The following is a 25,414-nucleotide window of genomic DNA, read 5'->3' on the forward strand; positions in this document are numbered from 1 at the left end:
GCCTTTGTGTGAGTCTTCCTCCACTGCCACTAAACAGCACTTAATCCCGTCAAGGTTTGGGGGATGCAGTTTGAATGAAAGCTGCTACCCGAATTACAGCCCTGACCCTGCAGCTGACAGTGTGTGGATGGACTGGAGTCTATGGAGTTCCATGCAGGTGCAGCACTGCACCCCTGTGTCGTCAATTGACAAATCAGGGCCTCAGGGTCCAATCCTCTCACTAGTACCTCTCAGGAATAGCCCCAGTTACAATCACTCAGGTGGCTTATCTTTCTTAGCCATTACCTCTCTTTGTAACACCTACACACTGCTTAAGTAAGGCAAGCAGAATCGGTGGCATAGACTTTAAGGTCAGAAGGAACCATCATGATCATCTAGTCTGACCTCCCGCACATCGCAGGTCCCAGAACCTGACTCACCTATTCCTGTAATAGACTCATCACCTCTGGCTGAGTTGCTGAAGTCCTCAAATAATGATTTAAAGATGTCAAGTTACAGATAATCCACCAGGCTGCAGCAAAAGGCGAAAACCCTGCTGTCAATCTGCCCAGAGGACAGTTCCCTCATGACCCCAAATATGGCCATCAGTTAGCCCCTGAGCATGTAGTCACAACCCAGCAGCCAGACACCTGGGAAAGAATTATCTAATAACTCAGAGCCCTCCCACTCTAGTGTCCCACCACTGGCCATTGGAGAAATTTGCTAATAGCAGTCAGAAATGAGCTGCATGCCATTGTAGGCAGTCTCATTGTACACCCACTCCATAAACTTTTCAAGCTCAGTCTTGAAGCCAGTTTTTTTCCCCCTAATACTCCCCTTGGAAGGCTGTTCCAGAACTTCACTGCTCTGAGGGTTAGAAACCTTCATCTAATTTCAAGCCTAAATTTATTAATGGCCAGTTTATATCCATCTGTGTATGTGCTTATGGGGCCTCCATCACCATGGTAGCAGAGCACCTCACAAGTATTTTAAATGAACATCATGTCTCCCTTCTTACCAGCCTGAAAATAAATTTGGGCCCTAAAGTCACAGGGCAAACTTCTACTGTCATTGAAATTCAGAGTAACTCCACCTATTTAGGTTGAGTCCCTCTGGGTTTACCTACAGGGTTGCCAACTCTCATGATATGTGGTGTGTTTCTTAAAGCCCCAGCTCCTGGAGTCATATGAATATGTGAGGACCTCAGTTTTCCTATTGTAATAAAGTTAACTTCTAGTTCTCACAGTTGTGGAAAAATGCTTGATGACCCAAAAGCATCCGAAAGGTTTAAAAAAAAACCCCAGAAGATTAAAAAGAATCTACATTATTATTTTACAGTTCTGGTGTGTGTGTGTGTGTGTGTAGGGGGAACATGACGACTTGAGTAATGATTTCTGAATGCCTGGGGTGGGCAATCCTGAGTCACTGAGAACAGAACCTGGCTCAAACTCTGTACAAGTTACACTGGGAAATATTTGTTATCCTATTTCAACTGTGAGCTTGTCAGGACAGGGGCCACATCTTGCCTTCTTATGGATCTGTAAAGTGCCTAGCAATCGGGCTCAGTGTAGGTAAAAGACTATAATCCCCTGGCCCCATGGCCCAGTCAGTGGGATCACATCCACTTTCTGTCACAGGTCTCAGGCACACAGAGAGCCTGGCAAGCCCATAAGCAAGATGGCTGCAGGTGCCTCCAGCTGGAAGTCATGTGAGTGTTCCTTGCAGTCAGCTGGGCCCTGGCTCAGCTGACTGCCTCTTGCAGAGCTGCCCGGCAGACAGCAGCATGGCTCTGTGCTGTTCTCTGAGCCTGCTGCTGCTCAGCTGCCAGGCTCTCGCCCTGGGGGGAGGGATGCTCTACCCCAGGGAGTCTGCCTCCAGGGAGCTGAAGGAGCTGAATGGCATCTGGAGCTTCAGGGCCGACTTCTCGGAGCAGCGGGACCAGGGGTTTGTGCAGCAGTGGTACCGGAAGCCCCTGAGACAGGTATGGGGGGGGCCACCGCTGGGGCAGGAGTGGCAAAGAGGGTATCTGCCACTGGCCTTGGCCACCGAAGAGAGACGTCGGGCCAGCCTGGGAGCTGAGAGTTTCCACTGGGTCCCCGCTGCAGGCGAGTTAAATGCCTTTGTCGCCAGGGCTTGGGGCCCGAACCAGAACCCAGGCCCGGAGTTTGGATCCAGTGGCATGAGCCCATCTCTGTAACGGGGCAGATGGGTGAAAACGCCAGTCCCAGCACCAGGAGTTCAACCCCTTAAAGCAAGTCCTCCGCAGAGGTCAAATAGAGCTGTGAGATTCGGATCAGGGGGCTGGTTCAGGCCCATCTCTCGTGAAAAGCAGGAAATGAGCATCATAAATATCAGCATGAGACAAGAGGGAAAAAGAGCCCCTTTCCTCCAATTGCTCTTTGTTATATCAGTTTCCATCCTGACCCTCACTTGCCGTTTCCTGAAACACAGGCATGGGTGTGAATACTGTATTAGGGGGAGGGAAAGAAAAAAAAAAAAAAAAAAAGGATCTTTCGGTAGTACAACTTAACGGTTCTTTTCCGGTTATCTGGGCATGTGATTTTAGCTTCCCCTTTTCTATTTAACTTGAGGCAAATCAGTTGCTGTTTACTTCCTGCATTGCATGAATAATGTTTAGCATCTGAGTAGTGCTTTTCATATTCAAGATGCTTTCCAAATACTAATCAATAAAACTGAGCAGGCTTTTATTGTTTCTCGGTTTCATTCACAAGGGCCTGAAGCAGGAAGCTTGGAACATGTATGAATGTTTGATTGAACTGTAGAAAACATTACAGCAATCCTAGTACTTCAGAAATTAATACCATTCTCTAAAGAGTAGTTATACATGCTCAATGTTGCAAAATTCAGGAAATATAGAATGATTCTAACAAATAGCCAATACAAAAATAAATAATGGAGTAAATGTTGAATCTTTTCCAAATGAAAACATGTGAACAGTAAATATAGAATTTACTTCAGAATAGTTATGAATACAAGAAGGCAAAGTGGTGTAATGTAATGATATGTTTTGGTTTATTTTGTTAAAGGGGAATAACCATTGGAGTGTGAGCTGCTGCAATTATGGGGCACTTAGAGAAATAATATCTCAGAGAGGGGGGAGAGACAGAGAGAGAGAACAAACACTGTATGGAGTATTATATTTTGTAATATAGTTTGAGAACCTGTAATAGTGAAATAATTATACCATCTCTAGGGTTTCCTTATGTCATTCATGGAGGGAAAATAGCAAGCCACTGGTTACACTTTCTGAAAGGCATGCAATTATTTTTTAATAGTTAGGGGGGGTGTTAATATTTATAGGCTGGTACTCAATCAGTTTAGATTCAAACAGAATAGTTTGTGATCACTGAATAGTTTTAATCCTTTACAGTGTGCAAATATCGTCGAGAGCCTCTTGCTTAAAAACGCACTGAATTTGCCACATTTTGTAGCTGTAGAAAAACTACCTAGTGCTCAGAAGACAAAGGGCCAGATTGTCATCTGGTGCAAACTCAGTGTCAGTGAGGCTACACCAGTTTCCACCCGTTGAAGATCTGGCCCCAGACCGCCCAAATTCTTGGCAGCCAAACTACTACTGCTCTCTGTGATCAGTGACTTTAAGGATTGTGCCTAATTGGCTGAACTATTTGCGAGAAAGGATGGTCCCGTGGTTAGGGTTCAATTCCCTGCTCCACTACAGATTTCCTGGGTGACCTTGGGCAGGGCACTTAGGGCCACATTTTCAAAGGTATTTAGGTGCCTAAAGATACAGCCAGTGGGATTTTCAAAAGCACCGAACCAGATTAGATATCTAACTCCCATGGAAATTAACCGGCTTAAGTACTTTTGAAAAAATCAACCTAGGCCTTTTACAGCCTGAGGCACCCAAATACCTTTGAAAAGCCGGCCCTCAGACTCTCTGGGCTTCCCATCTGTCAAATAAGGACAATAATAAATTCCCGCCCTTTCAGGAGTGTTGTGAGGATAAATACGATGGGAATGGACACCACAGGAGTACCAAAGAGATTTATGTGATGGCGGGTGTCCAAAGGTCCCTGTTCGGGCTTGGGGCTCCATTTTGTAGAAATAACACAAACTAATTGTACAACTGGCCGTTCCCATGCCCTGCGTTGTGCGGGGCAGCTGTGTGTAAGGAGTTTGTGAAAGTAGCAGGGGGGGACTGGGATTGATGGAGCAGAAACCGGCACTCTTCACTAAGTGTGCAGGTCAGTGTTTGAAACTTACGCACGTGATTGTTCGTCAGCAGTGACCAGGGGGAGAGTTATAACCACATGGGGAACATGAGCACAACAGCCAGATAGATACATTGGCTGTAAAAGTTCCTTGTGAATCCCGCCCTGTGTGGGTTAACGAAAGGTTTACTAACCCTCAGCGCTCCCTGCTGGCTAATTGGTGTAACTACATTGCCAGTAAATCCTGAACAGTTAGTGCAGGGCGACATGAACGTAACCCCAAACTCGGACACAATTTGCCTTTTGCGATGGGGCTAGGGCCTGAGTTTCTGGTTAGCCTGATGTGATATGATTTTAGGTGGAAATTATGCAGAATCTGGTAGGTTCAATCTAAATCGGGGGGAGAAAGGAATTTCCCTTTGCATTTTGTAGGGGCCCATTCCAATCCAAAAAGCCAAGTAACGTAAAGGGACAGAAACCCCTGGTGAATTTACAGCAGTTGATGGACATGAGACTCTGACCCACAACGGATGTGCCCGTGAAACTTTTCGCCCTGTAACCCAGAAGCCTAACTTCACACTTTTTTCTTTTTAGTCTCAAGTGAATCATTTCACCCTCTGTCTCCTTTGATCCTCTCAGAGTGGGCCTGTGATCGACATGCCAGTACCTGCCAGCTTCAACGAGCTCACTCAGAATCCCAACCTGCGGAAATACACTGGCTGGGTTTGGTATGAGAAGGAGGTGCTGCTTCCCAGGAGCTGGCTTTCGAACGCCCTCAATACCCGAGTGGTGCTTCGGGTCGGCAGTGCCCATTACTACTCCATAGTTGTAAGTATGGTGGCCCGGTGAGCAATTCGCCATGCATTCAGCCCTGCTCAGAGGCTCTCGAGATACCCACAGTAAAAGCTGCCCTAGGGGACCCCCACATCCTGTATTATAGGAGAATGTGGCAGCTCTGTGTGTTCTGACAACACGCGGCAGGCATGTTTACACCGGGGTGCTGGAACAATTTTTATAGTGGGGATGTTGAGAGCCATTGAACTAAACAGTAAACCCTGTTTATAATGGGACCCACTACAAGCCAGGGGCCGTGGCAGCATCCCAAGCTCCAGCACCTATGGTCTACACCGGGGTGGGCGAACTTTTTGGCCCGAGGGCCACGTCTGGGTATGGAAGTTGTATGGCGGGCCATGAACGCTCACAAAATTGGGAGTTGGGGTGCAGGAGGTGGTGAGGGCTCTGGCTGGGGCTGGGAATGAGGAGTTTGGGATGCAGGAGGGAGCTCCGGGCTGGGACTGAGAGGTTCGGAGGGCAGGAGGGGGATCAGGGCTGGGGCAGAGGATTGGGGTGCAGGGGGGTGGCTCAGGGGTGCAGGCTCCAGCTGGCTCTTACCTCAAGCAGCTTCCAGAAGCAGCGGCATGTCCCTCTCCAGCTCCTATGTGGAGGTGCTGCCAGGAGGCTCTGCTGCACGCTGCCCCATCCACAGGCACCGCTCCTGCAGGTACCGTTGGCCGTGGTTCCTGGCCAATGGGAGCTGTGGGGGGCAGTGCTTGGGGCGGGGGCAGCGTGTGGAGCAGAGCCCCCTGATTGTCCCTATGCATAGGAGCCAGAGGGGGGCCATGCCGCTGCTTCCGGGAGCTGTACAGAGCAGCCCCTGACTCTGCTCCCTGGCTGGAACACCGGAGCAGGGCAAGCCCCAGACCCCGCTCCCCAGCGGGAGCTCAAGAGCTGGATTAAAACAGCTGGCAGGTTGGATCTAGCCTGTGGGCATAGTTTGCCCACTTCTGGTGTGCACTAAAAACACTGCAGCGCCGATGTAGCTGCTCCACCGTAGCGAGGGGAGAGAGCTCTCCCGTTGGCGTAGTTAATCCACCTCCCCGAGAGCCGGTAGCTGTGTCGGCGGGAGAAGGTCTCCCATAGACAGCTCTGTCTACATGTTAAGTTTGGCATAGCTACGTCACTCAGGGAAAAATCCACACCCCGGAGCAACGGACAGAGTTATACCAACATAGTAGTAGGCCAGGTCTAAACTATGGACCTAAGTGAGCACTCTGCAGTTTTTCCCTTTGCGAGTCCAGCTGCACCTTCTATGTTGTTTGTAAATAAGAAGTGGAGCCAAGCCACAGATCTGGAGTCCAAAGTGCAGAGGGCTCAGAACAAGGACCTGGTGGTATTTTTCCAGTTCTAGCTTCATTGATCCTCTGAGCTAGTAGCTGAAAGTGTTGCCCCATTGCAGGGCTGAAGGACACCAGTTATTGATGCATCTGAAGCACCCCGATAAGTCTCCCATGAAGGTGATGTTGGCTTTGTGGGACTCCACTGGGAGATAAGTGCCTAGAAGAGCTGCAGGGGTAGGCCCTTGGAAGGAGAGCTCTGACCCCGGTATTAGTATTCAGGGAGGTCATGTTCTTCCCCCCAGTCCAGGGTTCCCTGTGATATCTAATGTTGCCACCCCACCCTTTCTGTTTCTTCTTTTGCAGTGGGTCAATGGTGTGCAGGTTACTGAGCATGAAGGTGGCCACCTCCCCTTCGAGGCAGACATAAGCAGGATTGTTCAGGGCGGCTCCAGAGCTGCGTGTCGCATCACCATTGCACTCAACAATACGCTGACACCTCAGACCCTGCCTCCCGGCTCCATTCAGTTCATGAGGGACGAGTCTAAGTGAGTTCACTGAATTGCTACCAGGGCAGTGGTGGAAGTTACACACCAGAGTTATCCGCATTAATCATCATGTCCTAGGAACTCATTCAGCACCTCCAAGTAACATTAGGCCCCGTTAATCCCTGTAGTATTAATAGCAAAGGTGCTGGAACAGAAGAACGGCCACACTGGGTCAGACAAATGGTCCCTCTAGCCCAGTATCTTGTCTCCCAACAGTGGCCAGTGGCAGATGCCTCAGAGGGAATGAGCAGAACAGGCTAATTTATTGAGTGATCCATCGCCCAGTTGGCCAGTCCAAACTTCATGCAGTCAGAGATTTAGGGACACCCAGAGCAGGGGTTGCATCCCTGACCATCTTGGCTAATAGCCACTGATTGCCCTAATTCTTTTTCAAACCCAGTTATACTTTTGGCCTTCGCAGCTTCCCCTGGCAATGAGTTCCACAGGTTGACTGTGCACTGTGGGAAGAAGTACTTCCTTTTGTTTGTTTTAAACCTGCTGCCTATTAATTTCATTGGGCGACCCTTGGTTCTTGTGTTATGTGAAGGGGTAAATAAAACTTCCTCATTCACTTTCCCCAAACCATTCCTGATTTTATAGACCTAGATCATATCGCCCCTTAGTCATCTCTTTTCTACAATGAATATTCCTGGTCTTTTTTAATCTTGCTTCCTATGGAAGGTATTCCACACCCCTAAGCATTATTGTTGCCCTTTTCTGTACTTTTCCCTATTATGTCTTTTTTGAGATGAAGTGACAAAAACTGCATGCAGTCCTCAAGGTGTGGGCATACTGTGGATTTATGTAGAGGCAATATGATATTTTCTATCTTCTTATCTACGCCTTTCCTAATGGTTCCTTAAGCATTTTTTGACAGCTGCTGCCCCTTGAGCAGATGTTTCCAAAGAATTATCCAGTTTCTTGAGTGAAAACTGCTGATTTAGACCCCATCATTTTATCTGTATAGTTGGGATTATGTTTTCCAGTGTACATTACTTTGCATTTATCAACATTGAATTTCATCTGCCATTTTGTTGCCCAGTCACGCAATTCTGTGAGATCCCTTTGTAACTCTTTTCAGTCAGTTTTGGATTTAATTATCTTGAATAATTTTGTATCTGGAGTAATTCCTGTCTTTTAACCAGTTACTGATCTATGCGGGGACCTTCCCTCTTATACCATGATTGCCTACCTTGCTTAGGAGCCTTTGGGGAGGGATTTTGTCAAAGGCTTTCTGAAAGTCCAAGTACACTATATCTACTGGATCCCGCTTGTCCAAGTGTTTGTTGAATGGGACGACGTGGTCTATTGCAGGAGTAAAGTGTGTCGCTAACATCTGTACTTTGCTTTTTAATTCTTGTGAAATGGAATGTAACCCTTTCCCCTCCCGCACAGGTACCCTAGGGGTTATTTTGTTCAGAACACAAGGTTTGATTTCTTTAACTACGCTGGAATTCACCGGCCGGTCGTGTTGTATACAACCCCTTCTGTCTACATAGACGACATCACTGTGACTACAGCCTGGGCCGGGAATATTGGTAGGTGTCTAGGCAATGATGGCAACTATCTTCCTATCCAACGGAGGCAATGGGAAAACTTCCTGCTGGGGAATTCTTGGACGGGTTGAACTGATCATGTAGTAGGTTTAGTGTGGGCAGCCACGTGTGCTCATTTGATCACAGAAGTTGTAAAAATATCCTTCAGGGGTTTAAAAGAAGAAAGAAGGCACTTGACTGACAGTATAGTCCACGGTTCTCAACCCGGGGTATGCAGAGGTCTTCCAGCGGGTACGTCAACTCATCTAGATATTTGCCAAGTTCAGTGTTTCTCAACCTAGGGGTCATAATTTCCTGGGGGGTCATGGGACAGGTTTGGGGGGATTGCAAGTGCAGAGCTGACATTATGGGGAGGCAACCAGGCAATTGCCTGGGGCTCCATGCCACAGGGGCCCCCACAGAGCTAAGTTACATGCTTCAGCCCCAGGTGGCAGGGCTTGGGCCCCGGGCAGCGGCTCAGGCTTCGGGTACACTGAAATGTAAATACAATATTTATATTCTGATCAATTTATTTTATAATTCTATGGTAGAAATGAGGAAGTCAGCCATTTTCCAGTAGTAGTATGCTGTGACAGTTTTGTAGGCAGGTAGTTGTTAAGAGAGGTGAAACTTGGGGGTACACAAGACAAATCAGACTCCTGAAAGGGGTCCAGTAGTCCAGAAAGGTTGAGAAGCACTGATCTAGTCTAGTGAAAGGATCCAGGTGTAGCACCTTGAGGGGGAATTTTGTGTAAGGGCCAATCCTGCTTTGACTGGCATAAGGACCAGTGCCAATGGAGATGATTTCTTGAGCTCCACAAAATCCCCACAGGAATTTTCTGGACCTCAACACACACACATTATGCCCCATAAAAATCCTTCTGTGTACGCATCTTAGGTACTGACACGGCCCCCATTTCTCTCAGACCTGAGCACTGACAGTCTTTTAATTCATTTACTCTCACAACTGCCTGCCCGGAAGCAGGGCCTGGCTGTTATGCCCGTTTCACAGGTGAGGAGCTGAGGCCTAAACAAGGTCTCACACATAATCTGTGGCAGAGCAGGGAGTTGAATGCCAGTCTCCAGAATCTAAGACCAGTGCCCTAAACGCTAGATCAACCAGCCTCGTCCTCCCTTCAGTAGCGCTCTGCACACAGCTGTGTGCATCCTGTATTAATGTGTAGCCTTACAAGCCCCAAGCTGGCTCCCACTGGGGTCAGTAGCCAAACTCTCAGTGGTTTTAAATGGTTCAGGTTTAAGCTACGAAAGTGCCTGACAAAGGCCTGACAAAGGCCTAGTTGCTCTTCCCCTTCTGGACACTTATCAGGCAGGCGCATTTGGGTTCCCCCATGCTGTTAAACTTCCTGAGTCCCAGCAGTGTTGGGCACTGCCTCTGGTTTTCCAGGCACATTGTTGGGTGCAGATCCTCTGTCTCCACCCCCTCGTGAGACCTGAGACCCCATAGTCCAACTGCCTAAGACCTGAGAGTCGGCAGGCTGCCCCATGCCCTTTCCCGGAGCTCCAGCACTGGTTCACCATTTACCATTTCAGGGACCCAGGAGAGTTGAACCACATAACACAGGCTTTGCAAAGGGGAATTCTGAACCACTCCTCTTACTTTGGACAGCACAGATGATATAAAGATTCAGACAAAATATTAAACACACGCATTTCCCTACCTCAGTTTCCTCACCACTCTGGAGCATTCTTTGGGCTTAGGTCAGAGTTCTCCGGGGGTATTGTGGCTCCTTCTTTTCTTACAGCTTCTCCTCCCAATCATAGAAATTTTGTCTGCTTGCTGCAGTGAGTACCCTCTTTTATGCATGGATGCTCTCTTTCCTCTTCTAGCCCCCCCATGGCTAATAAGAGCCTTTCTTTTATAACCTTCAGTTCCTTTGCCGTGTGACCCTCTCATCAGCCTTGTCAGGTGATCAATGGCCCCCACCAGGTGAGTCATTACTTAGTTACCAGCCCACCTGTGTAGACTGGTTCTTCTGTAGCCAATTGTATGTCCCAGGGTGCTTCCCTGGGAAGTTTTAAAAACTCTCCACTGTTAACCCAAATAAATTGGTTAGTCTCTAAGGTGCCACTAGTACTCCTTTTCTTTTAGCGGATACAGACTAACATGGCTGCTACTCTGAAACTGTTAACCCTGTGTCACCACTCCTGGGAATTTCAGTTCCATATGGAGGTAAAAAGACAACTGAGAAGACAACCAGCCCCACATTCAAAATGCAATCCCCAATATCAAACAAAACTCATTAGCCGTATATAGACAGATTCCCCAGATTGTCGCAGCACTTTTCATTCATAGATCTCAAAGCATTTGATAAAAGAGGATCATTATCCCTTTTTCACAGATGGGAAAACCAAGGCATGGAGCTGTGAAGTTACTTGCAGAGTTGGTACCCAGGTCTCCTAGTTCCCAGCCCAGTGTTCTGTCTACTGGACCCTGTTGCTAGGCCTATTACATTCCTTTTAATTAGTCTTAATTATTTCAGCTGCATCTCTACAGCTTGCCTTTTAAATTGTTCCTCTGATTATATGTCATTGAGGATGACTATCCAAATGATTGCAATTGCTTTAAAGCCATGTCAAATGGCCATAATCTTCCAGGTACACAAAGAATATAAAAGTCCAGTAAAATGGCTCGTATCCCTAGAGAGGTAACCTCCAAAGGCAGATAAGAGTCTAGGGAAATGAAGGGATTTTTGCTTGACTGGTCCATTTCATTTTGCATGTATGGACGCCTGTCTGTTTAGAACTGTCACTTGTAATACATTTAATTAGTTTCCCCTGCAGCATTAAATTGAGGGCAGCTGCTCATAAACATGCTTTTCCCTGTAGCTTGCCTGGTGCAGGTGCAGATACTAGGCCAAGGTGTGTGCTATAAAGGGTAATTGTTTCTCTCACCCCATTTCTGACAGCTGCAGGTCCTTGCAACAGGAAATGCAAATCTGGCTTAGATTTCCACCCCCAGCTCATATTAAGCAGTGGCCAATTACTTTCCACGTTTCCTTTTCTGATACTCTGTCCCTCTTATCTTGACACTCTGCGCTATGTCCCCCGCATTTCCCGCTGTGTAAATGTCAGGCTTCTCCTCTGCTACACCCTAACCCTGCGCTTCCCTGCATCTCTGTGCATGGAATTAGGGTGCCCAGATGTCCCATTTTTAAAGGGACAGTCCTGGTTTTGGGGACTTTTTCTTATATAGGCGCCTATTACCCCCCGACCCACCCACTGTCCCGGGTTTTTCACAGTTGCTCTCTGGTCGCCCTATCTAGAATTCTTCAGGGTGAGACTCTACATGCCAGCAATGGGGCCAGTAGTAGCAATTTTGGTGATGGGGACACCAGTCCAATGGGAACTGGCCTGAGACCCACCAGACTCATTTCACACAGGCCTGGTGCCTGTGAGCCGGCTAAATTCCAGTCTTGGGCTTGGTCACTGGGAAGATGAGCACTATGGTACCAAGCCATAGTTGGGTGTCAGCTCATACACGGTACCTTCTTTCATCCACTGATCCCTTGGACTGGATTTGAAGCGGCAAAACCTTTGTATCTCATATATTGTATACATACAATATGATGGGGGCTAATTTAGCTACAGCTAATCAGGAAAGAGATCTTGGAGTCATCGTGGACAGTTCTCTGAAGACATCCACGCAGTGTGCAGCGGTACTCAAAAAAGCAAACGGGACGTTAGGAATCGTTGAAAAAGGGATAGAGAATAGGATGGAGACACTCTTATTGCCCTTCTGTAAATCCATGGTACGCCCACATCTTGAATACTGCGTACAGATGTGGTCCCCTCATCTCAAAAAAGATACACTGGCATTAGAAAAGGTTCAGAAAAGGGCAACTAAAATTATTAGGGGTTTGGAATGGGTCCCATATGAGGAGAGATTAAAGAGGCTAGGACTTTTCAGCTTGGAAAAGAGGAGACTGAGGGGGGATATGATAGAGGTCTATAAAATCATGAGTGGTGTGGAGAAAGTGAATAAGGAAAAGTTATTTACTTGTTCCCATAATATAAGAACTAGAGGCCACCAAATGAAATTAATGGGTAGCAGGTTTAAAACAAATAAAAGAAAGTTCTTCACACAGCGCACAGTCAACCTATGGAACTCCTTGCCTGAGGAGGTTGTGAAGGCTAGGACGATAACAGGGTTTAAAAGAGAACTGGATAAATTCATGGAGGCTAAGTCCATTAATGGCTATTAGCCAGGATGGGTAAGGAATGGTGTCACTAGCCTCTGTTTGTCAGAGGGTGGAGTTGGATGGCAGGAGAGAGATCACTTGATCATTACCTGTTAGGTTCACTCCCTCTGGGGCACCTGGCATTGGCTACTGTTGGCAGACACGATGCTGGGCTGGATGGACCTTTGGTCTGACCCAGTATGGCCATTCTTATTTCGGTAACAAGCTCATGAGCCAAACAGTCCCCACAGACCATTTACAATGTAGAAGTTGGGTGAGGAAGCAATTCTTCAACTTGACTAATGCAGGGTATTGCTCTAAAGGAAACACCGCTTCTAAGCCAAGGCTTTCAGACTGGGAAGAAACAATCTGTGTCACTCCAATAAATATGTATCAATAATGTGAAGTCCAGCAGGTAGCATGTCAGTGATGTAATTATTGGGAGACCACCCAGCACTGCTAAGCTTGGTGATGTAGGACCCACATCACAGTGGGGTCACCGGGAAACATGTCTGATGGGAGAAGGGTCTTCAACCTGCTCCATGCTTTCTTTTGGTTAGGTGTGGTACGATACCAGGTTTTGGTGACGGGCAGCACCCGCTACTCCTTGTCGCTGAATTTACGGGAGAAAGAGGGGAAAGTGGTGGCTATGGGAGAGGGACCGATCGGGGAGTTGAAAGTGGTGGAGCCAAGGCTTTGGTGGCCTTATCTGATGCATGAAAACCCCGGATACCTTTATTACCTAGAGGTAACATGCACATATTTGTCTCATTTTGCGTGTCTCTCATTTCATTCCCCTCCTAGGATTACAGAAATTCATGGGCATCATGAAGCCTGTTTTCCTTAATCCTCCTATCCTAAGAATCCTGCCTACATGCTTTCATTTCATGCCCACTACCGTGTTGCTAATCGTGCCATAATCAAATCAAGGTTTGCTACCTTCTTGGCTTACTGAGCTGAAAGCCAAGCCACTGGGCAAGAGAGGGCTGGCTGTGTGGGGATGGAATGTGAGGCCATTGGCTTCAGGATCTTACCACAGTGCTTGTAATCCTCACTGGTGTCTTGTCTCAGGGCCCAGTCCATCTCTTACTGAAGTCAAGGGGAGTCTTTCCGTGGACTTTAGCAAGCTCTGGATGAGAATTCAACAAGGAAAGAGAGGGAGAGCACCCAGGGAGTGACAGAGGAGATAAATGATCCATCTGGAGCAAACTGCTAACCTGCTGCACATATTTAAAACTGCAGTGAGCTCTTTCCCCCTTAGTACAATACAGGCATTTGGCTTTGTTTTCAGCGTGCAATCTTGGAGGATTAGATGTCATACGTGTCTGTCTTTATCTCCTCTGCCTGAGTAGGGATTTAACTGTGATGTAGGGTAGATCCACTAACCCACAGCCAGTTTGCAAAGCCCCAGGTGCATGCTGCCTGTGAGCCGGCTAAATTCCAGTCTTGGGCTTGGTCACTGGAAAGACGAGCACTATGTTACCAAGACAGCAAGAATGGAGGGTTCTGGCTGTTGGGGTTGGGTGTCAGGTCAGAGCTCTTGGGAGGAGCAAGTCCCCAAGCCAGCCAGCCTGCCTCCCTTCCTCCTGCTGTACTCTCTACCTTCCCCAGCCTGGGCTCCTGCTGTGACCCACTTTCTGTGGGTTGACCAATCCCTCAGGCCAGGAGGGGAGGTGGGTGCCATCAGGCTGGGAATGTGGAGGAACCAGCCAGTGTAGGACAGCTCAGAGGTGGGGTTGGTGCAGCTGTAAAATGGATGGGGAGTGCCTTGCTGGGATGGGCTGCCTTCAAGGGGTCTGTGAGAGGGAAGCATTGGCTGGGAGGGAGGTAGAACTGAGCGTATTCTCCTCAGTGCGCTCAGGGTTGAGCACAGATGCTGGTTTCTGTTGGGGATCCAGGTGAAGCTGTTGGCGCAGGTGGGCGGTGAGCTGTCGGAAGATGTGTACACACTCCCCATCGGGATCCGCACTGTCCATGTCACCAGCAGTCAGTTTCTCATCAATGGAAAGCCCTTCTACTTCCATGGAGTCAACAAACACGAAGATGCCGATGTAAGAGCACAGAGCGGGGTGAGGCGTGGGGGGCCGTTTCTGGCCCCACCGCCAGAAACAGTCCATTGCCTACCAGCCCCTCCCCAGATGCACAAATGCAGTTGGCAGTAACATTGTGAGGTTTATACAGAGACATCCATGGGGCCCCAGGCCGTTTAGTCCCTTCTGTGATACAAATAGCGGCCCCAACTGAGAAACAGGCCCCATTGTGCTAGATACTGTGGATATGCCTACTGAGAGATGTTCTTTGTCCTAAAGAGTTTACAATCCCAAATAGACAAGCCCCACAAAGGGTGGGAAGCATTATTATCCCCATTTTACAGGTGGGCAACTGAGACACACACTTTAGTTTGAGGGTACACAGCTGCGAAACCCTGGCTCTGCACAACACCTCAGCTGGTACCGTGGAAACAGCAAACCCTGTTTCCAGTGACTAATGATTTTTCCAGCCTTGGTGAGCCTTCTGCCCCTCTCCCCTCCAAAGCTCTTCTGCATAACTATTCAGTTTTCAGCTCTGTGTGAGTCTTTTAAAACTCGCAAAGACAGACAAATATTGTAGTGTTGGATGGAAGGATGGAACCCAGGCAAGCCTGATCGTGTCCCTCTGCCCTGTGAAAGTGAGTGGAGAGCAGATGGAGCCCAGCCGGTACAGGCTGAGAGAGAGGGATGTAGCAACATGTTTAGCCTGAAGCCAGGATTCTCCGGGTGTAACACACAACCGTGCTGTCAAGCTTAGGGAAGCGACTGTGAAACCTGGAAGGTGCAAGCGCAGTGAAAAGTATTACTGAGTTCTTATTCATCATGGATTGTCCTGCCTGCTCTTCCCCCAGATCCGTGGCAAAGGACTGGACTGGTCCCTGATCGTGAAGGACCTCAACTTGCTGCAGTGGCTGGGGGCCAATTCCTTCCGCACTAGCCACTACCCCTACGCAGAGGAGATCATGGACCTGTGCGACGCGTATGGCATTGTGGTTATTGACGAGTGTCCGGGCGTGGGGATGAGAGATCCGTAAGGGATTGTTTGAAAGCTCACTCCACCCTTTGTATTTCTCCCTGCTCAAGAACGATTATTTACAGCACCCCAGCTCTACTGAGTACACAGCCCCTGCCCGGGGAAAGGACTTCTCAGGTGTGCTGGGCACCTGTAGCTCCTACTGACCTCAGCTGCATGTGCGGGAACTCGACCCCACGTAAAAACGAGCCTATGACGAGGTCGGGCCTGTCTACACTCGCTGGTGTGATGGAGCAGGCTACAGCTGTGCAGTTTCTCAGCATAGTTAACATACTGTTCAGTCTTGCAACGTAGATGGGCCCAACCTGCCTTCCTAAACTACACTGCAGCCCAGGGCGGGAGCACGGCTGCAGCACGCTTGTATCCCAGCTACACTGCAAGGGCGAGCTGTGCCTTATCCCCAGCGGGGAGAGGGGCAGGCCGAGGGAATCAAGCTGTAACTGGAGCTACCAACGTGGGGGGTTTTAGTAGAAAGAGAACCTAGTTCATCTGAGCCTTGTCAGCCTTGTTTTGTTTTTCCAAACCCCAAATCAGGGGTAGCTTGGTTCTGGAGCCCGTTTAAACCAGACCACCAATGTTTGGGGGTGAGGGGAGGTTTGGCTCAAAGGCTCTTGTCTGGGTTCCGCTTTACTTCAGACACACAAGCTGCGCTGGGTGATGGTGAAATCTTGGCAGTGCTGTAGAAGTCTCTGAAAGGCTGCCTAGAAGTATGTATTTTAAGCTGGAAGTTGAAAGAGGAAGAGGTGGTGGTTTGGCTCCTGAGAAGAGGGAGCAGGTTTCAAGTTCAAGGAGTGCGTGAAGTAAAACGTATTTTGCTAGAATATCCAAGAGGCCAGCTGCTGTTCTGCAAATAGTTATCCCCATCCAGAGATACAGGGCCATCTTCGTTTCTGGTGTGGACGGACTTATACCAGGGATTAATGTTGGTCACTACGCTCCAAGACCATTCATTACATTGTTAGTGTCAATAATGGATTTAAGGTGAGTTTTATTTAGCAGTTTAGTGACCTGCTCTTGCTTCCTTTTGCCTTTGAGGGAGAACTTTGGGAATGCATCACTGGCACACCATCTCGTGGTGATGGAAGAGCTGATCCGCAGGGATAAGAACCGGCCCTCGGTTGTGATGTGGTCTGTTGCCAATGAGCCAGCCTCGGAGCTATCGCCGGCAGCTTACTACTTTAAGTAAGTGCGTGTTCTTGTGTGTGGAGGTTGACACTCAGTTGTGATGGATGTGCCTCATCATTTTTCATTTTTCAGGTCAGTTGCATTGGGAAGTCTGGCAGGTGTTCAGGGATCCCTTCATCTATTGTAGAGTTTCTTTGTAAAGCCTAGGAATTTGTATACATGTTCTATGTGCTTACTACATATTTCCCCAACACACCTATTCTGTTGCATATTGAGTTTAATGCCCCGCAGCAGCCTCCTAACCAGTTCTCTGAGCTAAACTCTGAAGAGCCAACAGGAGATCACTTGGAATGAGAGAGTCCTTCAAGACTAAGATTCAGGTAAGGCAGAATTGGTCGAGGGTTTGGTCATTCCTAACTTCAGAAAAAACAGGATCCAAATTCTCTGCTGGCTTAACACGGTGGAGTCAGGCCAGCATAGAGCTTGGGCCTGCATACTGAAGAAGCTGTGATTGTTAGAGTACCACCACTCATTTGTTCTTGCTGGGGCAGGCCACAGCACCTTATCTTGAAGGCTACAGAGACACTGGCCCCCTACCCCTTTCTCTCTCGTTCTCTTTTTAAGTTATGCTTATGTCTTATTGGGACGGACACCTCTCCAGCGATTTGTGCAATGGATGTGTTTCACCCAGGCAAAACAGTCTCCTCTCCCTGTGACTCCTATTATTCTTAGCTAGAATTACACACACTTCGTGGGGGATAACTACCATCCAAGACCTGCACCGTTTCACTTTCAAAACTCCTGCCTATTAAACTAAACACCAACTCCAAAGGTTGGGGGCGTGGGGAAATTCGCTGATTTTTGTGGGGCTGTTTCTCCTTTTTGGTGATGGACACTTGTGTTTTACTGTTTGTAAACAGGACAGTGATAGCTCACACTAAAGCCATTGATCCTACCAGACCCGTAACCTTTGTGTCAAATGCTAATTACGCTCATGATCATGGTGTAAGTTTAATTTCTTTTCTCCTTTGTTTGCTTAATAAAACTGGGAAAGGGGTAGATTTTAGGAATGTTAAATAACCCTCTTCTTCTGCCCGCCCCCCTGTACAATCTATTAAAGATTTTTGGAGGAGAGAACATTTGAGTTGCACGGAGAAGCAAAGCGCACAGCGCCTGATCCTGCAGTCTTTACTCAGGCAAAACTGAATCCAGGCGAATAAGTAGAATGGTCCCTTCTCAATAATGGTGTGTAGGATCAGACCCATTGTGTAACTGTATAACCTATTGTGGATTTTTGTTGTTTCACTCATCATTGTGCTTATTAACCCCTGAGCCTCTCCCTTGCAATAGGCTGCTTGTTAAAGCATAGAATAAAACCTCTTCAGATGGGAGCAGGCCCCACGTATAGTATAGTAAAGAATGTTTTGTCTCCACTCATTGTAAATTGCTCTTGTTCTTCTTGGGCAGATGCCTATTAGCTTTCCATAGTCTAACCACCCCCCACACCTGGTTTGAGCCTCTAATCTAAGGGTATGTCTACCCAGCAAAAAAAAGACCCATGGCAGGCCAGCTGGGCTTGCACTGCGGAGATAAAAATAGCCGTATAGCCGGTGGAGTTTGGAGCCCTGAAACCCAGCGTGCGAGGAGGGTCTCAAAGACGGGACTCCAGCCCAAGCCCACACGTCTGCACTGCTACTCTTAGCTCTGCAGCGCGAGTCTTGAGCCAGCTGACCCTGAGACTCGCTGCCGCAGGAGGCTTACCCGGAGGTCTGAAACGGGGCTCGGACATTGGCCCATGAAAGCCTTTGCCGGCTTAGTCCTGCTACAGAGGTCCTACATGCAGAATTGAGGGCCTTGCTTTAAGTGCTTGTGTTTGAAAACTGGTCTCCCTATAGAATTTCCTTGGAAATCAAAGACAACATAAAAAGCTTTGTGATGTTTTTAGCATACCATGTCTTTGAAACAAGTCTATTTTTAGATGAGCTTGTACGGCTACATATGATGGGTGTATATAAATGACTTTCACAAGTACCTGCGAGAAATCCCATTTCATTTTCCTTTCAAAGTAAGCTAGTTTTTCCTCTCTAAACTGGGTTGTCCTAGACCAAGCATGTGTGGCCTTTTGGAATGCTATGACTTTTCTTCCATTGGCACAGGATCAAAACCACTGGGGTTCATTTCCGTTTTAAACATAGTAAAGAAGGCACTGCTGTTGATTACCCCAGTGTCCCATCTATCGCTAGTTGCATGCACCCCATCATGCTCCACGCTTTTTTCCTACAGCTCAGGGAGACGCAGAAGAGATTTAAAGAACTTATACGCTGTAAATTCTGATTTCAGAACTTTATTACAAAACATGTTAAGAGAACATTGGATAAGTTACATATAACATCATTTTATCTTCAATGGGCTAGTGCCCTCTGTCATACTGTCCAGGTGGTAGAAATGGCATACAACTCACAGAATGCATAGTCCTAAATTACACAACTGATGCATGAACTTAGTCACTACTCAAAGTAATTGACCACTAAGTTGATCATCACGTTATCTAATAAGTTAAAAAGGATGTTTAAATGCACAACCAGATCCAAGACACATCTTGGAATTTCCAAAAAAACCTAACATACCTAGGGACGAAACAGTTAATCTTGTTTAACTGGCTACTTTGCCTACCTTAATCTGTAAGAAAATGCCAAAATTAACATAGGTTGATGGGGAAAACTGCTTGACTTGGTGAGTTTCCTCCTGTTTTTTCTGGGAATAGGGTGGGTGGTGGGCAGTCTCATTTTTGTTTTAAAATGCTGTGGGCCAAATTGATCCTACATGTAACAACTTAGGTCAGTAGAACTACAGCAGAGAGGGATGTAGCCTTGTGAATATACGTAGGTTACTTTGGGGTTTGTTATAACTATTACTCTACATTATTTCTTCAGGCTCCATACGTGGATGTAATTTGCGTAAATAGCTACTTTTCCTGGTACCATGACGCCGGCCATCTGGAGGTTATTCAGCTGCAACTCAATACACAGTTTGAGAGCTGGTATGAAACCTACCAAAAGCCAATTATCCAGAGCGAATATGGAGCAGATTCGATTGCTGGGCTTCACAATGTGAGTTTCGCAGCTGTGCCAGTTTGGGAAACACAGTGCCAGTCAAGGAGGGAGGGTCAGTCACAACCAACCAACCCATGAAATGTACTGACCCCTTAATTCTGAGACACGCTAGACACAAATGTGAAATATACTCCTCAGCTGCCATGCAAATTATTCTGGACTCTACTGTTGAAACACTGGGCCCCATTGAAGTCAGCGAGTTCTGCCCTTGATTTCACTGGGGCTAAGATGGCACCTGAGGAGATGAGTTCTTTAAGTAAAAGCACTTCTGTATGCCGCAAGCCACGAATACATTTCCCTAATCTCTGAGCCACTAGCCTTCTATAATTGTTTTTTGCCCCTTTGAAGACCTGTCAAACTTAACATTCTGATTGTGGTACCTAGTTCTCCTGTTTTCCTTACTTAAAACACTGCTTAAAATAGACTGGTTTACACAGTGTAACTCATTAACTGGCTCTTATGCAATGTTGCAGTTTTCCCTTTAAGCTGAATCACTGACATTTAGGCTACAGTTCACTCACTGATTTACACTTTTGTGGTCAAGCCTCCAGAAGATACAACTTGGAATATTCTCTCAGTGCTTTGGCACTTGTGGAGAATATTCAGCAGACAGGAAGGTACGGTGCTGGGGAGAAACGTCCGTTCCTTATGGGGCGATTCGATTGTGTAGCTTCGGAGAAACCATTTAGATGTAGGTTTCAGAGTAGCAGCCGTGTTAGTCTGTATCCGCAAAGAGAAAAGGAGGACTAGTGGCACTGTAGAGACTAACCAATTTATCTGAGCATAAGCTTTTGTGAGCTACAGCTCACTTCAAATGTAGCACCTTAAAAGCCGTTGCCAGGAAGTACATTCAGAAGTTGATCAATCAAAAACTATGTTACTAGTTTCTCCCCTATGAATCAAAAAGGAACTGCCAACATAGGTAGAAGATGAATTCAACACTATCTAAAACTTCCCCTCGCAGTTTCAATTAGATACCCTTCTTCGGTACTTCTAGCCTCTGCTAAGTAGCCATCACATCCCATAATTCAGCAGTGGGTGAAGCGAATGAATAACTGTACAACTCTCTTCATATGAAAAGTCAATTGAAAACCTTTGCTGACACCTGCTATGTCCTATGTTTGAGTCTTTTCTCCCTTTGGTTACAGGACCCACCTCTTATGTTCAGCGAGGAATACCAAAAGGCTGTGCTAAAGGAATACCATTCAGTATTTGACAAAAAGAGGAAGGACTATGTGATTGGAGAGCTCATCTGGAACTTTGCTGATTTTATGACAGATCAAGGTAGGCTGGGATTCCATTATAGATTTAAGCTGCAATGTAAAGGTAAGTATTTTCTCTACACATCATGTTACGGAATTGAGAGTACAAGATTTTAAGTACAAGCATGTGTTCTAGACAACCTAGTTCGTATATGTAGCACTGAAGATGGTTAAATGCAGCATAACTTATTTAAAAGTTCCCTTGTCACTTTCTTCCACATGAACAACTTTTTTCGGGGGGAGAATGAAGCGAGTACTATAGTATCAGGCTACTGGCTCAGAAAGAGGCAAAGATGCCTAGCACAACCATCTATCCCAAAAGCTTCCTTTAACTTCATTTTCTCTGCCAGCTCTGGAAAACGTGCTCTCTCCGGGGAATTGTGAAGAAGACATGAGCACCATAAGCATATCAACGGCAGCCTAGTCATATCTCGTTATGAAAATAGTACCGTTGTTCAGTGTACACTAAAACTGCTCAAGTCTTTCGGCAGCTGGGGAGAGTCATAGCTACGCTACAAAATAGAACTATCCCTCCCCCAACCCATACACAAACACGGGGGCTAAAGCTGTACTCTAGCCAGACTGTGGGTGTAGAAAGAGATCACTGACTTTTACAGTGTCTGCTGTGTTCTTAAAATGCAAAACAGTCAAGCATTTCTCCTTACTGTAAAAATCAAGATAAGTCTGTCCTTTCGGCAGCTGTTGTGTGGTCAGCTGAAGTGTTCAAAGCTCCCTTATATGGCATGCAGAAACTTCATGCTTTTCATGAAGAACTTCAGAAACGCCCTCTGTAGCCAACTCCCACAGCTTGGTCCCTTTATTTCTCCAGCATCAGCACCGTTAGATGTTAGTTGATTTAGGACTGAGAGCACAACCTTGTCACAAAGTTGGATTTGAATGGGATAATCTCTCTACTCTTCCATTACAGCTACTCATTGAAATGTAGCTAGAATTTAGGCCACTTGGCTCTGATGCTTTAGACTCGGTCAAAGTTCATTAAAATGACGACTTAATAAGAAATGGAAATATTCTATTTTTGCTGTTTCTCTAGAAATGGGTTGTGTTCCAAACAAGCTGGCTCAGTCTAAACTCTTGCATTAAGGCAGGGGGAAAAGTGACATTTTTCCATGACCAAGTCAAGTCTCTGGCTAGGACCTAATCACAAAGCAGCATTTCCTATGCTGAATGGTCTCTCTCCTTTGGCTGGGTTGAGTTACAAAGCGTCCCACCCACTAAGAGAAGTGCTGTAGGAACACCTTCATCACCAGTTTGTGGAGATGGTGCACTACGACAGAATGCAAGTGAAGTCTGTCGAGGGACTCACTGCTCATTCCACCCTCTCCTCTTCCCCATCCTCCCAAATGCTCAGCCTCAACTATCCGTTTTTACTTTCTAAATTCTGCTCAAAGTTGCTGTAGGTGTTTCACAAGTAACTCCCATCACTGCACCTACACTGGCAAACTGCATTAATCACACTGCAGGCAGCATCTCTGGCTGTAGCCCCAGAGGCTCTGCACAGCAGGGCTAGATGCCATGATGGTAAAAGTGATTGATCTTGTATGCTACTGTCTCCACCACCGGTGCATGACCAGTCTCGTATGTTCCCAGGGCAGAGCTTAAGCCAGAGTACAGAGAATCTGTTGGAGTTACAAGTGTGACTGAGAGATGGTCAGCAGAAGCAGCGTGAGCACTGTCTTGGGTGGAATTCTGTAGGAATCTGTTCCACAGGTGCTATCTTCAGTGACTTAAGTAAAGAGTATGTGAGATACAAGGCTCTAAAGAGACCAGACAGACATGGGCGTAAAAAAATTAGGAGTAGTGGGGGAAAAGATACCGATTCAAAAGGAATAGTGGAAAGGCAATTAGACAAAGTTTGCAATGGCAAATCACTGCAGCTTTGGGCTCCACACACATCATGCAGCATGGAGGAACTGGAGGTCACTTGGAGAAGATTTGTTGTTTGGACTGGTATGATTAAAAACTGAACAAAAGACGAGTAAGGTGGACAAAAGGGCATGAACAGCAGGAAAGGAAAGGAAAGGAATGCAGGGTAAGGGTATGTCTTCACTACCCACCGGATTGGCGGGCAGCGATTGATCCGGCAGGCAGCGATTTATCGCGTCTAGAGCAGATGCGATAAATCGATCCCTGAGCACTCTCCTGTACTCCAACGCCACGAGAGGCGCAGGCAGAGTCGATGGGGGAGCGGCACCAGTCGACTCACCGTGGTGAAGACATCACGGTAAGTTGATCTAAGTATGTCGATTTCAGCTACATTATTCACATAGCTGAAGTTGCATAACTTAGATTGATCCTCCCCCCCCCCACCCCCGTAGACCAGGGCTAAGGGTGAAGAAAGAAGAAAATCTAATTGAGTATCAAAGTAAAGTTTTTCAGTGAGATTTAACTGTGGAAATAGAGCACAAATAGAACCCCCAGCTATTTAAGATAAGACTGGTTATAGACTATTAAGCACCAGCTTAATTAAAATTCATTTAATTAAAGCAACACAGCCCACTTAAAGCCATTTACAACTCATTTGACAGATATGAACCTATGTAAGTGCATAGTGGTTTAAGCTAAATCAGTTTTAACGAACCCAGCGTAACAGTAATCATCTTCCATATGTAGGAAGGTGGTGACTTAAGTTTCTTCTGTATAACTTGGTTGTGAAAAGCTGCTACTAACATTCTTTCCCTTTGGCTGAGGAGTTAGTCATGTCACGTTGATTACCGCAGGGAAAGAAAGGTGTCTTACTCTGTACACAGATGCTTTATTTTGTGATTCTTCTGTAAAACACCTGCTTTATTTTATGACTTTTTATATCTACAGCAACCAGTCGTGTTTTAGGGAACAAGAAGGGGATCTTTACCCGTCAACGACAACCAAAGGCAGCTGCATTTGTCCTAAGAGACAGATATTGGAAGCTTGCAAATGAATCCAGTTGTCTCCGTCCAACACTGACATATTACAATTTATGAGTGGGTATTAAGCTCAGATGTTTTCATTAAATAATATTTTGCTTAATATTTTACTGAAATCTAATATTACAGAATTAGTGCAGTTTGTTTGAAATAGTACTAAAATAAAAATATTTCCATACCATGGGTTCTATTTAATACACACCACCAGGCAAACTGAAATATATCCATAGAAAATTAGTAATCAATAGGCTGTATGGTTGCAGGTGGTAAAGTGGATACCTAACGTTCTTAATAACTAACGTATTTGAGAGAGGTAGATTGGGAGACATGCATTAGCTCTCCGGATTTTTAACACTGTAGTGTTTTCATACCCTATCCCTGAAAATGGATTTCCGGATAGCTACGTTCTGAAGGAATCACCCTTTCCCCTCTACCCTCTGGTGCCTCAGAATGAGTACTATAATTGATTAGAATTGCTCTGCTATAAGGGTACACAACTAATTCTAGTTAGTATGGAATCTATACTACATTAAGTTGTTTCATTATACCACAGTGGCTTCTACCCTACCATGCCAGTCAGACATAAATAGACATACCTATGGATAGCAGCTCCAGTTCTTTTAAGTATGAACTTCTCTCCTAGGACTACAAGGATGAGATGCAGCCCCAACTTTCAGCTTGGAGGAGCTTAATTCACATTTGGAGGTCAAACCGTAGTAGTATTCTCAGTAGATAAGTTAACTTTGTCCAAGTCTGACCTGAGCACTATCACTTAACACTGGATTGAAATATAGATACTGTAGCACCCTCAATGTTTTTGGGGTAGACAGATTTGTTGATCTTATAACAAATTCAGGGTGCCAGCCTTACCTTATTGGCTACAATCCAGTCTCAGTGAAGCTAGTATAGTGGAGGTAGTTATAAAAGCTTCTTACACAAAGATTGGTTTCAGAGTAACAGCCGTGTTAGTCTGTATTCGCAAAAAGAAAAGGAGTACTTGTGGCACCTTAGAGACTAACCAATTTATTCGTGAGCTACAGCTCACTTCAGCAGTATGCATCCGATGAAGTGAGCTGTAGTTCACGAAAGCTTATGCTCAAATAAATTGGTTAGTCTCTAAGGTGCCACAAGTTCTCCTTTTCTTTTTACACAAAGATTGTAAGTCTAGTCCTACAGCAGCATCACCTTGCCAGATCCATGTTCCTGAACAGTGGTTGCTTACTAGATTTTGGATAGTAATTGATATGCATTAATCTGCCTGGGTGTCCCCATTTCTGCACACCATCCCCTGACCAGAATGATTAAGAATACCATGACTTACGGTTCTCCTTTATGCAAATATCTCCTTATGGCCTGACG

The 25,414-nt window shown here is 46.4% G+C and overlaps 1 protein-coding gene across 1 annotated transcript; it reads left to right on the forward strand.

Moving 5' to 3' along the window:
• Nucleotides 1-1,745: 1,745 nt before the first annotated feature.
• Nucleotides 1,746-24,233, forward strand: GUSB (glucuronidase beta). The gene is made up of 12 exons (XM_077836425.1): nt 1,746-1,960; nt 4,812-5,000; nt 6,653-6,834; nt 8,230-8,372; nt 13,129-13,316; nt 14,467-14,619; nt 15,450-15,628; nt 16,667-16,813; nt 17,677-17,761; nt 19,690-19,866; nt 21,018-21,153; nt 23,964-24,233. The coding sequence occupies exons 1-12, from the start codon at nt 1,763-1,765 to the stop codon at nt 24,110-24,112; spliced, it is 1,926 nt and encodes a 641-aa protein (XP_077692551.1). The 5' UTR covers nt 1,746-1,762; the 3' UTR covers nt 24,113-24,233.
• The last annotated feature ends 1,181 nt before the right edge of the window (nt 24,234-25,414 follow it).

Source organism: Eretmochelys imbricata, chromosome 17 (genome assembly GCF_965152235.1).
Source record: "Eretmochelys imbricata isolate rEreImb1 chromosome 17, rEreImb1.hap1, whole genome shotgun sequence".
Taxonomy (NCBI): Eukaryota; Metazoa; Chordata; order Testudines; family Cheloniidae; genus Eretmochelys; species Eretmochelys imbricata.